At 43.3% G+C, this 12666-nt stretch overlaps 1 protein-coding gene and 1 long non-coding RNA gene across 4 annotated transcripts in view; both read right to left on the bottom strand.

Moving 5' to 3' along the window:
- SH3BP5 (SH3 domain binding protein 5) overlaps positions 1–12666 on the bottom strand; it is an 83160-nt gene that overhangs the window by 44423 nt on the left and 26071 nt on the right. The window contains exons 4-5 of one of the 3 annotated variants that reach the window (XM_075053783.1): positions 11830–11898; positions 4567–4731 (exon numbers count right to left, since the gene is read on the bottom strand). In XM_075053783.1, the coding sequence (XP_074909884.1) occupies positions 4567–4731; positions 11830–11898 (234 nt within the window). Of the gene's footprint in view, positions 1–4566; positions 4732–11829; positions 11899–12666 lie in introns of those variants that run through there. The other 2 variants (XM_075053766.1, XM_075053774.1) reach the window with 2 other exon arrangements.
- On the bottom strand, positions 9442–10653 carry LOC142043103 (uncharacterized). The gene is made up of 3 exons (XR_012653943.1): positions 10549–10653; positions 9836–9942; positions 9442–9473 (listed from the first exon to the last, which is right to left on the bottom strand). It is a non-coding gene; the product is annotated as an uncharacterized LOC142043103 (long non-coding RNA).

Raw genomic sequence — 12666 nt, 5'->3', positions numbered from 1 at the left:
TCAGTGAAATTAAGCAAAGGTGAGCATCTAAGCCAGAGAATTACTTTGGACAACTGTTTCTTTCTCAAAAAATTAAATTGTTGACTCTTCTAGAGGAAGAATTAGAAATAAAAGAGGTAAGAGACAATGCAAAATCAGTAAACCAGGAGGACAGAATCAACAATACAAGGGATTGCATTTAACCCCTGCATTTCCAGGGTGAAGTGACAGAGAGATTAGGGCAGGGAAAAATGTGGGTATTTTTGTTGTTTCTTTCCACAGACTTTCCCCCCCCCCCCCCTTTTTCTCCAAGTATTTCTATCTGCAGGAAGTATCTCTTCTCTCTACATCGTGAAAGCACCCACGCATTTTACACTGACAGATGGTACTTCATGGTGTAATATCAAAGGGAGCTTCACAAACCGGATTAAACCAAGAGGGAGCATGCCTCCTCCCTCTTCACTCTCCCCTCATCCCTTCCCTTTTTTAAATGTCTCAGGATCAAGAGCCAAAACATTTCTTCTCCCTGCCAGAATTTATGAACTGAACATATCTCAGGAAAGACTGTAAAAGCAGAACCTTTTTAAGACTGCAGATTGCATCGGGAATTAGAAATTAGCAATTTCTCTTGAAATTCACAAAGGAACTTCCTTTCTGCTCCAGCTTGTCTCAAACTTGAGGTAACGCATCTGTCAGCACTTTCCTTTTGTACACATTTGTGAATGATTTTCAACAGGAGTATAGATGTGAAGACCTCTCCTTCATCCCTTCAAAGTTCTCCATCCTTTGGCCCTTTTATAGCCCTGCTCTCTGCACCCCAAACTGCAGCATTATAAATCAAGGTACTAACAGATATGCAACACACTTCCACTTCCCCAAAACATTTTCTTCAAATTTTAGAGACGAACTGCAGTTACCAAAAACCTGGTAAGCCAATGACTAACAGTGAACAGCACTTTTTCTTCTCCAGGCAGGTTAAGAGCTCATCAAACCTGTCTACGTGCAAGCTAAGTGACTACATTTCCATTATAATCAACAGAGAATTCATCTTACAGTGAACTTGCCCCTCTGGTCACATGAATTGTTCTCCAGATACTGTTGTCAACTTATTGATCAGTCCTCCTTTGACTATAATAGAAGTTTAGGCAAGTAACTGGGACATACAAAGTAACGTTCTAGACACCTGAAACTGATGAGCTAAATCTCAGCCTAAGTGTCATTACACTGATCTAAGATCTGTGGAGAAATGGACATCTAGAAAGAAAAAAGAGACAGGACTTTACCCCAAAATACGCATCAAGTTAAGAGTAGAAACAGGTAAAGCAGCTGCCTGACTGGCAGAATAGCATCACAGTCACTAGTGGTCATCACACAGATCAAGCACAGACATTTACAGGGATTAGTTGCATCTTCACACGCAGGCAGGCATCCAGCTCCTATTTAGGCACCCAGCTTCCTTTGAAACATAGCTCAAACTGCCAGGTGAAAAAAAAATTGCTGAGTGACAGCCTGTACTCCCTGTACCTGTTCATGCCGGTCCTGTCTGCTCTGCAAATAAAAACCATCTTCCACATGTTACACTTCCAGCCCACCCAAGATAAGCAAATTTTCAGTAACTCTCCTATTTCTCATCAGTTTAATTATATGATTTTCTATATCAGTGGCTACAAAAGCCTTGTTTACAGTAAGCCATTAGACTGTCACATTAAAAATACTGTTAATAGCTTTTCAGTCCATGAAGAAATGAAAAACCAATTATAACATGCAACCCTTATCTCCATTTTCTCCCAGTGAGGGTCTGCAAACAGCATTTCCTGTTTGGTACTCTGGAACCCAAGTCTTTGTCCACATCCATTGAGTCAAGTGCAAAAGTAACCTGGCAGTATTTCCATACATGCCTGTACAAAAAAAACACACAAATGTCTCATTTGTTCTTTTGCCTACCCTCTTCCTTTATGCTCTCTGTTTGCATTGTTTGTCAGCTACCAAACTGCTAGAGGGCTCGGGTTTTGTTCCAAATTTCAGATTAATTCAATAAAGCCTGCTGCCTCTGCCTGTGAATAGCAAATAAAACCACCTTTACTCTTGCCTGACATTTCTATCAATAGAGAAACAAATTAATTAGTAGCCCACTTCCAACATTTGGCACAGAGGTGCTTTCCTGCATTTGATTCACTGCTGTACAAGGCCCAGTACAACTGCCATTTACAGATTCATTAAAAAAGCTAACAAATCCAAACAACTAGAGTGCAAAAAACTTTTTCTGAGAGTGATTTTGTATGTGGAAGGAAGTAGAGGAATTCTATTTCTTAACCCTCAGCCTTTACCCTCAGAAACAGTTTTTGCCACTAGCAATTTCTAATGTAATTAACAGTTAACTATCTGAGTTAACAGCAACACTGTGGCAGTCAAGGAGAACTTTTGTTCTAGTAGATCTCATCCTCCAACCTGTTTTCATTCATAGTTTGGTAGGGAGTTATGATGTTTTCTGCTCCTCGAGACCCCAGTTATTCTGTTTACCTCACTGAACATTGAGCACTTCACTAATTGCATGCCCTGAAACCAAGGAATTATTCACTCTGCTCCTAAAGAAGTTATAAAACTCAGCCAAGCACCCCAAACAAACTAATGCTGGGTCTGTTCAGTCAGGACTTCCAACAGCATTTTCATTCTTCTTAGCTCTGGCCCTAGCCTTAAGGCCTCCAGTCGGGCCAATGAAAATCACGAGACAAACTTCCACGTAACTCTTTCAAAACCTGCTGTACCCTGAAAAGGTGCAGATGGGTGCTTTCTGGGAACTGAGCTTACCCAGACTATTTTAAGCACCAGGAAGAGTTGGGTAACACGCTTCCCATTCAGGGAGCCATCAGCTGCTCTGTACAATCCAGTCTGCGCCTCGGAGATTCTATAACGGTGGTAAACAAACCTAAGGTTCCTATTTACGGTTCTGCTGTAACCATCAGAGACATGATGGTTTGAATCAGTCCTCTGACACACAGATATGCTGCACTCAGTGACGATACACATCAACATCACCAGCATGACGCCACCAAACACTGTCAGCAGCCATCTTCTGCTCTAAATCACTGGGTTTGCCCATCTCAGGTGTACTCCTCTCACAGACTGTCAGGGAAGGATTAAGGGTTGTAGAAGGACACAGCGATCCCCTTGAAACAGCCAAGGAAAAGAGGAATCCATCTGAACTCTCAAAATTGCTAGCATTTCTTTCCTCACCCACCCCAACACAAGTTTTCATTATGGCAGCTAGAGAGGCAGCTGGTACATGGTTGCTCTCATTCTCCACCAGATCTCGGCAGTTCAGCAGTCAGGAGCTCTAAGCAACTCCTTAGATGCTTCCAGCTTTCTCCCCTGTCTATTCTGAGAATCAAAAATTGTGTATGCATTTCTGGACTTTGCTCCTATTAAGCAGGGATAACAACTAGGGAAAAGGACAGCTGCTGCTGCCCTGGCACACCCGCACTGCAAAGGCGGGGCTCCCTTCAGAAACACACAGAGGTTAACAGATCTGCAAATACCTAATGATAACAGGGACAATAACAAAAACAATACCCTGGAGTTTGTTTTCTCTTTTTTAACATATACCAGGTTTTCCATCCCTCCCCTACGCACAGCCAACATCCTTTTTGTACCCTGTTTCTTCATCAGGCAGCTGGTTTTTACAATTCACTTTGAACTAGAGGCTTTTCTTATAACTGAGAAGCTTCTGCAACAGAACAGTGCTACTGCATTGAGGACTGCAAGACAACACGAACATTGTATGGCAAGCTAGCATATTTGGAATAGCAAGTTTAGCTTCACTGGCGTATTAAGGGAACTCTGACAGAACAAAGGTTTTTAACTTCTATTTTTGGTTCTTTCATGTTTTAAAAAAAACACCTTTCTGCTTTTTTTTTTTAAACAGGAAAAAAAAGACACAGCAAATGACAGGAAAATTCTTCTTGACAGCTGCTAAAATGAATACCACCTTTCATTGTTAGACAGTGCATCTCTTCTGTAGATTTAAAAAGACTTTACAAAGGAGGTAAGACCTTGTATAAATTTGAAAGTTAATTCAGGATAGAGCAGTGTGCAAGCTTAAAATGCAGCACACATTTTTGAGTAATTCTACATTCAAATACATGTTTCCAAAGCGAAATGCCTTGTTCAACTGACTCCATACTAAGAACAGGTTATACTAAAATTGGAACATGTCCCTGTTTTTCCAGAGTAAGAGTTTCCATAACACATGTATTCAGGAACAGCCATCCCTGTGCAATTATTCTGGCATAACTCCAAATGCAGATATGCCTTAAGACATTGTTTATCCCTGTTACATACGTGGTAACTTTTTTCTTTAGATCTATTCCACTAGCTACTAGCACAGCCAGATAGAACTATAGTTTTCCCAGTTGTAGCCCAAGGCCCAAATAATTTAACCTTAGGCTTTGTAATTTTCTGTAGCTTCATTTCCTACATGTCATTTATCTGGAGCAATACAAAAATTTGGTCCTTCAGAAAGTAGGCCTCATACACCACAGGAGAACACAAAATATGAAAAAGACAGATGCTGGGGCAAGTTTGTATTACCCTCTGAGTAGCATGGTTGAGCATCTCTTGCCAGGCAGAGTCAAACTGACGTTTGTCATCTTCCAGTAGCCTCTGCTCAGCAAGTGAAATGGTCTCTTTCGCAGCACGCAGCACTTCAGTGGCCCTCTGAAAATCCTGAGTCGCCCTCTGAGCCTCCAGCTGTGCCTAAAAAAGAGAAGTTGGGATCAGAGACAAAGGAACCCTCACGGTCACATTTAGAAGATCTACCACACTAATCCCGGGACTTTAAAAACACCACACCAGCATTACTGTTTCCCAACTTTTTACTTGGAAGTGACACATATCTCCTCCCTGGAGTAAGTCCTGCTAAGACAGCAGTTCCCACCCAAACAGGTAATTTGCAAAGAACCGTCTCATGGTGTTTGTAATCAAAAAACGCACAGCTGATGGCCTACAAATAAGCACCTGGCTGAGAGATAAATACCTTACGAGGTAGGTTTAAATCACTGACAAACATAACACAAGAAAACGCAATAGCAAACTTGTAGCATGTCAAGAATTCATTGAGAATGGCACTCCCCGAGTTTAGTCAGGGTGGATTTTTATCTGGTGCACCATTAATCATGCTGAGGAAATGTTTTGGAAGTATTACATTGCTCTAAAGCATAAACAAGTTTTCTGAGAAGGTGGCTGCTAATTCTGTGGACATTCTTCTACTTTGTTATTGCTGGGACAGAACTGGTGCAGCAAGTCCCCAGTACAGAGACATGGAGGTAACCAAGGGAATTTGCAATGCATGTGAAACACAGATAAAGGCCCTGCTATGTCCTTTGGAAACTGCTGCTTCTTTTCAGCAAAATAACACAAAATCTGAGTTTGAAGGAAGCACTGGCAAGTGTCTGCATGAAAGCAGCAGAGAAAAGAGTCTTCTGATGAACTATATGGTTCTTGCTGTGAGAGCAAAGACTCCTCCAAAACAATATACAACCTTCCCAGCCAAGCAAGCACAGCTTAAAGCCATCTAATCAATGGGCTGTGATCTCTTTTTTCTGGACCAAGAAAGATTCTCCAAGACATTGCATTTACAGACCACCCTCACCTCTCCTGAAGGCTGTAACAAGGTTCTCACCATATCCAAATCCCACTCTGAACAGTCCTCAAGTAAAATGCTCACATCCCATCTTGCAGGCTGGAGCCACCCCCATTTTTCACACCTGAGCATCAGCCCTCCAGGGTCCCTAACACAGCAGCAAGCCCTTGCCTGTTCAGCCCAAAAAGGGAGAGCAGCCAATAAAGCAGAAATAATGCCAGGCATACTGCAGGTTTCAGTGGTACCGTGGTGACAAAAGCCATCACAGAGTTCAGCAGTCTTGCACTTTAGTACCAGTGACAAGTCTTAAATGTTCAAAATAGGTGACTCTACAACAAATAGACATAGAATATCCATAAACAAATTACTGGTGTTGGCTGAGTTTTAGTTGGTTGGTTGGTTGGGATTTGTTTGTTTGTTTGTTGTGGTTTGGGTTTTGGGGAGGAGTTTTTAAGATAGATATGTCCTCTCTTTTTATAGTTATCACTGAATGACTAGCAATTTTAACATTCAGGCTTTCAAACATGCAGGTTTCACATTGCTTTCCTTCATCAGAAATTTTTTTATTTCTGAAGCTTTTGTGTTCATTTGCTGTCTCTTAATTGTATCAGCACTTTACCGCTCTAGAGCCCTTTTGAGGTTGATGCACAAATACCTTGTTTAGCTCAAAAGTAAAATCTTTACCTGAACTTTTCTATGTTATATATTTCATAAATTTCTATCTAAAGGAGTATTTTTGAGCTGTTTTGCACTGAAACACCGCCCTTCAAATGTAAGCTTCACATTCAATTAATTGAACATCCAGCACTGTCAAGACAGTTTTTGTTTATGCTTCAGTGATTTAAAAAAAATGAATTACCCAGTTTATACCTATGGGAAATGTCTTTGACAAGACACGACTGACAGAACAAAATAACAAATAAAACTTTACATGTCATGGTATACAGAGAAGGAGTCTGAGGCTGAAACAGGGGAAAGGACTCTGACATACAGAATACTAAATTGAGGAAGATGAAGTCTTATGAATAAAGGAAGAGGTTTTAGTGTGAAGAAGCAGTGGTCATCTGGGAAGTGGCTAAAAATCCCTGATACAAAATGGGAAATAAGTAGAACAATGGTGCATTTCTCCAGCAAAGAAGCTGGCTATGCCTCTTCAACAACAGCTGCATCAAATACTTGAGACACCACAGTTATTTGTAAAGGTAATGGGAAAAACCCTTCCCTCCCTGCCCCATGGCAGGGGAGACAGACTCCTAATTTAAACAGAAGTCTCAAAAGGAAATAAAGCACACTAAGTTTCCCTCACAATGTCCTGAAATAGCAGCAAGCCCTTCTTACTTCCTCCTATCACACAAAGGGGCACTTCACTCCAGAGTGACCGTGGAAAAATAGGAGTTACATGTCAGAGGTCCTTCAGCTACTAGCTGGGGAGGGAAATCAAAGTCATCACAATCAGTGCAGTAACTTCCTTCCAGCCAAAGTCCCGGATGCACTTCCTTCTGAAGTGGCTGCTGGCATTTTCCACAGAAGAGAAATTCATCTAACCATGCCCTTTGCTGCTTTCAGGCAACTTACAACACACCATCCTGCCTAAAGCCTTTGTGAAGAGCCAGGGCATTAAAGTGTTAATTTCCAGGCAGGACTGCACATCCCAAAGCAGCACAGAGCTTTGAGCCAATATTAGTGGATGAACAGCATGCTGGTGTAAATTCAACGTTAATACGGTCTCTTAGAAAGTCAAAGAAAAAAACCCCACACATTACATCTCTTCACCACCCCAGTCACCAGCTGCCTGTTTCAAATGTATTAACACGTTTTATAAATTCAGAATAAGCCTGGCTAAAGAGTATTTTGATTTAGCCACTAACTGACCTAAACCATGGTATCCACCAGACACAGGAAAGCCACCTGAGGATGTTTAAACAAGGCTCAACCTAAGCTTCCAACAAAGGACAGAGCGAGAAGCCCGAATCTTAGTCCTGAAAATATCCTCTGCTGAATTCTCCGAAAATTCACAAGTTTTTATTTTTTCTTCCAGTAAGTTTGACGTATGCCAGTAAAGGGATCAAACGCAAATAAAGACCGAAAGTTTTCCATTGAAATAGTTTGACATGGGATTTTTAAAAGCGAAATAAAATGCAAGACTCCAGTAAGAGCCCACACCAAGTACTACAGAACAGTGCTGAGAATGTTGGGAGGAAGGGCAGGAGTGGTATTCATGGAAGACCCTACGAGAGAGAGCCAGGTCCCAATAACTTCCAGGCAATAAGGCTGTCAAAGCCTAGCCCCAGTGAAGGCTTCAGCTCCACGGCTGCCCTGCTGCAGCAGTGGGCCTGCCCATGCAAGAAACAACTTACAAACACAGGAAAACAGACTGGCAACCTATTCCTAGCACAGGCAGAACTGCACCAGCAAGTAACTGCTTTCGAAATTCTACTAAAACCAGATCCCAGGGGGAATGCGAACACAGAAGTGCAGTTTTCTCACTGTAACTGCATCAGCACTTGGAAGTTTCTGTTGGCACAGATACCTGGGGCAGGGATCAACACATCTAAGCCAGCAAAAAAGTCTGCAGAGCATTAGGAGCTCAGTTACTAAATCCCCATGGAAAACAACATTCATTTCAGCTTGCAGTACTAGTAGCTCCTCTGATGAAGCCTCTAAAGCACAACTGGCTGCACAGCGGAAAAATGTTCTTTATGATAAGAAAACCAGAAGCTAAATTTACAGTTCAGCTAGATTTCTACTTGCACCTGGACCTGTAGGACACTGACAGCTGAAGCTGTTAACAGGCAGGCCCATAACTTGGGCCACATTCAGCTTTATGCCCCGTAACTGTGTGGGCAAATGGAAAACTGAAACAAAACCGTTCTCTCGCAGCTGCATTTGTTAAATGCTACTCTGCAATGGCCATTTGGAAACACTGTTTTGGAACACACAATGCTTTTTGGTTTAAGCAAAAGAGTTAGTCCAAATAGCAATTTAGCTTCAACAGTTAGCTGAAGTCGGTCTACAGTCTTTTATTTTAAGCAACTTACTGAAAGCCTGGGAAAGAAAAAAGCCAAATACTAGAGTAAAGAATGAGACATTAGTCATTAGAGAAACATCAACAGGTTTGTGGTTTTGCCAATGTGAAGAAGGATACTCAAACACTTTTTAGTTAGTACAGTTACTCAATAATTAGCTTTCATTTAAAACTCCCTCCAGCACGTACAAGTTGTTCTGCACCATCACCAACAGATTGCTCTCGCACTCTTCAGTCTCAAGCCTGCAGGTCACTCAGTTTGATGAAGGAGATTGTAGCCATGTTCTTCATGTGCTTTTAAAACCACAGAGAACAACAGGAGCTCACACCTCCATCCAACCTCCTGACATTGTGTATGAACTTCATTTTAGACAGCGCTAAGCTTTTGAGAGCTTTCTCTCAAAAGACCAGAATTCAAAGTTCAAATGAATAGCTGAAAACGAGGTTATTTTGCTTTCAAGCACAAACTGGTGTTCGAGTTGAGAAAGGTTTAGCCCTGGGGTAGCACGAGGGAAAATGTACTGGGGGTGAGGACAAAAATCTCCGAGGGAGGTTGGAGGCAAGTGGGATGTCAACTTTCTGCCTATCACCCACATTGCTGGTGCTTGATGGAGTCTATCCGATATAAAAGTGAGCATCTCTTTCAAAAGAGTCAGGAGCTAGGCCAGTGAAGCCCTTTATTGAAAACAAGGAAGCCTCGACGCCTTGGGAACTGGGGAACCTGTGCCCCAGCTCCCACTGCCGCAGTGACTGGGAGCTCATTGTGCCTCATCGTCAGTGCTTTCTGCCAGGAAACTCAGCTGAACGTCTTCACCACTGCAGACCCTTCCCCTGTTAGAGTAAAATATAAAAATAGGACCCCTTGAGAAACACAATTAAGCAGCCACAGAGATCTCAGCTAAGGAGAATCTCACCGTCAGAGCAGTCTGTCGCACGCCACCTGCGCAGACCACCAACTCTTTCTGCCGCTGTGTTCATCCCTCCTCTTCAACTCAATACACCACAAGCGACCTGCTACAACCGAGCCTCCCACAGCAGTAAATCCCTCCCCTACCACAAGCAGCACGCCCAAGAGTCCTGCTCTGCCCACCCAGCCCCCTCCTCTCTACCTCTCCTCATGGCTGAGAGCTTTCTCTTCGCCACTATCCACCCCGTTGCTCTTCCGCACAGGCGCTCTCCTCTCATCAGATCACCTGCCACTGATCTCCCTGGCTCCGATTCGCACCGCCCCAAACTTCGCAGCCAGCTCCCAAAGAGGTGGTAGTACACGGTAGCAGCGCTTGCAGAAGCAAATGGAGCACTGCAATATAAAATACATCAACTTTTAAAATAAAAAACGATGTAAAATTAAAGGGGTACTAACAGGGTTCATAACAGCAAGCTATTAATGTGTGGCTGAAAGAAGCTCAGTCCTGACAAATCCCTTTTGGTGGGGGATAAAAGCTGCACCCTCATGCTTAGTCTACACAGGGCCTCGCACAGAAGGGAACCACGCACAACAGCTGGATTATATTGTTAGCTAAAGACAGTGATGAAATCAAAAAAGCTAGGCCATCGCAAGCTAATAGAAGAAAACAAAACCAGGCACTTTTAAAAATGCAATCATTCTTCTACAATTGGCAGTGGCATACAGACAGATTTTCAGGCCAGCATAGATACATCTGCTTGCCTACTTTCAAAGCAGAAAACCCTGTACTCTTTAGTTATGAAATACAATTTTCTGTTTAGTCCACATAGCTTTTATTGCCCCAATCCCCCTTTGTAGCCAGAGCCCTTGCCCAGCTGACTTAATAGAGGATTTTTCCCACCCTACCACACATAGCTTGAATCTTCTGCGTTAACATCAACCAAGATATATACTCCTCTTCCTCATTTCATCTCATCTCCAATTTTTGTTTTTGCCTACCGAGTTGTCCGGGACTGCACAGTATCACTGACACCAAAACATGGTGCAACACAGCTATAGCATTCGTCCAAGGTTAGCTGACATCTAACATACCCTGGGAGACACTGCCCAGCCTCTGACCAGTGAGCACACGCGCACGCAGCTAACAGCCAAGCTAGGTTGCCAGAAATAGATGCAGAGGGTACATTTTGCGGGGCCAAGCCTGCTACAGAATTTCTGCCCTCGGCCAGCCTCCCTCACCAGAGGACCAGACCACAAGTGTTGATAAATTCATGAAAAGGACATCACTAACACAACCAGCAAATTTCCCACTAGAAACGGCAGTCAGCAAAGTTTGGTTATTTTCAGGTATTTACAAAATTGGCCTCTCATTTATCCAGGTGAATCTATCTCATCCTGCACTGCCAAGGTGTTGACACCCACTTTATTTCAGCATCTTTGTGTTTTTGCCAATAGAAGGCACAAAGAATCTCTGTTTACAAAATCACTGTAAGCTGGAGCATGAAGGGAACACACGGTTGCTGTTCAGAACAAGGCACCAGCACACCACGTGCTGGCCCAAGGCCTTTGCTCTAAAAGGCACTTGTTTGTTACTGTGAAACCAATGTCTCTCCCACTCATTAATCTTTAAAACAATAGTTTAATTGCTACCAGCAACACGTACTTGCTTACTACCAAATAGATAACGATTAACTGTGTTCCAGTCACGCTCTTCAGCAAGAGGCAAGTTTCAGATGTTTCCATTCTTTTAACAACATCACACGGTTCATTTGCTGTGCAAAGTACAACAGGGAACGTGTTTAAAAACAGGAACTTTCCTCCATCAGTCACCCAGCAGAGTTGCTGTATCAGTGCCTGTCTTCAGGGATCACTCTGATCGCAGTGACCGCACCGCAGCATCCTGCATAAGCTTCTGGCAGGGATGAGGACAGCAGGATGACCCGCTCGTTGAGTGCGGCATACCTGTCTCACCCACCACTGTAGTGGATTCAATAATTCAGAAGCCTACAAGGTAAAAGCTGTTAAGGGCTCGCGGCATTCACAGTAACTAGCTGCTGAGTGCTGCTATTTTGGCTCCAGTTTTCGTCAACCTGTTTCAATGCAGCTGGCAGCCAGTAACAAGAAGAGCAGCCCAGACATCAACACAAGGGCCCATAATGCTCAACATCCTAATAACAATCTTGATACAGGCACAGCTGCGCCCCCAGCAAATCTGCGGACAATACTAAGTTAGAGGAGGTAGTTGAAGAGGCAAATGGCAGAACCTCAACCCCGACTGACCTTGTGAAACTCAACTGGGCCAAGAGAAACCTCACAAGGTTCAACGAGGAGAAGTGTAGAGTCCCGTACCTGCAGTGGAATAATCCCATGATCAGCACAGATGGGAAGATCAGCCCTGCCAGAAAGGACCTGCGTGTTACAACAGGTGTCAGGCTGAAAAAGCTGAAAACATGCACTCCTGTTGTAAGGCAAACCACGTGCTAGGCTACATTAAGAGGGCCATGGCTGGCCAGTCATGGGAAGTTATCATTCCTCCCCACTCAGTGCTGGTGAGGTTGCACACTGAATACTACATCCTGGCCCCCCAGTTCAAGAGGGATGTCAAGACAGGGTCCAGATGCCTACAATGACTCCTACGAGGAGTGCTGAGGGATGTGGGCTTTTTTAGTCTAGCAGGCAAAAGACTAAGGAGTAATCTAATTAGCTGCCAGCTAAAATTTGAAGGGGAACTGCAAAGATGACAGAGTGACACGAATGCTTCTCAGCCGTACTGGATGATATAACATGGAGCAACAGCCACAGATGGCAGCTTAGAAGTTCAGGTTGCACATTAAGTAAGTCTGTCTTACCAGGAGGGCAGTGTGACCCACAGACAGGTTACCCAGAGGGGTTACAAATCTCCATCTCTGGTGGTTTTCAAGACTTGGCAAAGCCATGGTTGATACAATCCAGCGATGGTGACAGTTCTGCTTTGAGCAGGAGGTTGGGATCAGATGACCTCCAGAGGTCCTGTACAGCCAGCACTTCTATCAAATACCACCATGTTTTCTTACAGTTTCTCAAAAAACAAAGAACATAGTTGCAAAAAATTTGCAGTGATACTGAATTCTCAGGCCC

This window comes from Buteo buteo, chromosome 2 (genome assembly GCF_964188355.1).
Source record: "Buteo buteo chromosome 2, bButBut1.hap1.1, whole genome shotgun sequence".
In the NCBI taxonomy this organism is placed as follows: domain Eukaryota; kingdom Metazoa; phylum Chordata; class Aves; order Accipitriformes; family Accipitridae; genus Buteo; species Buteo buteo.
This window is presented reverse-complemented; position numbering and strand designations above follow the sequence as displayed.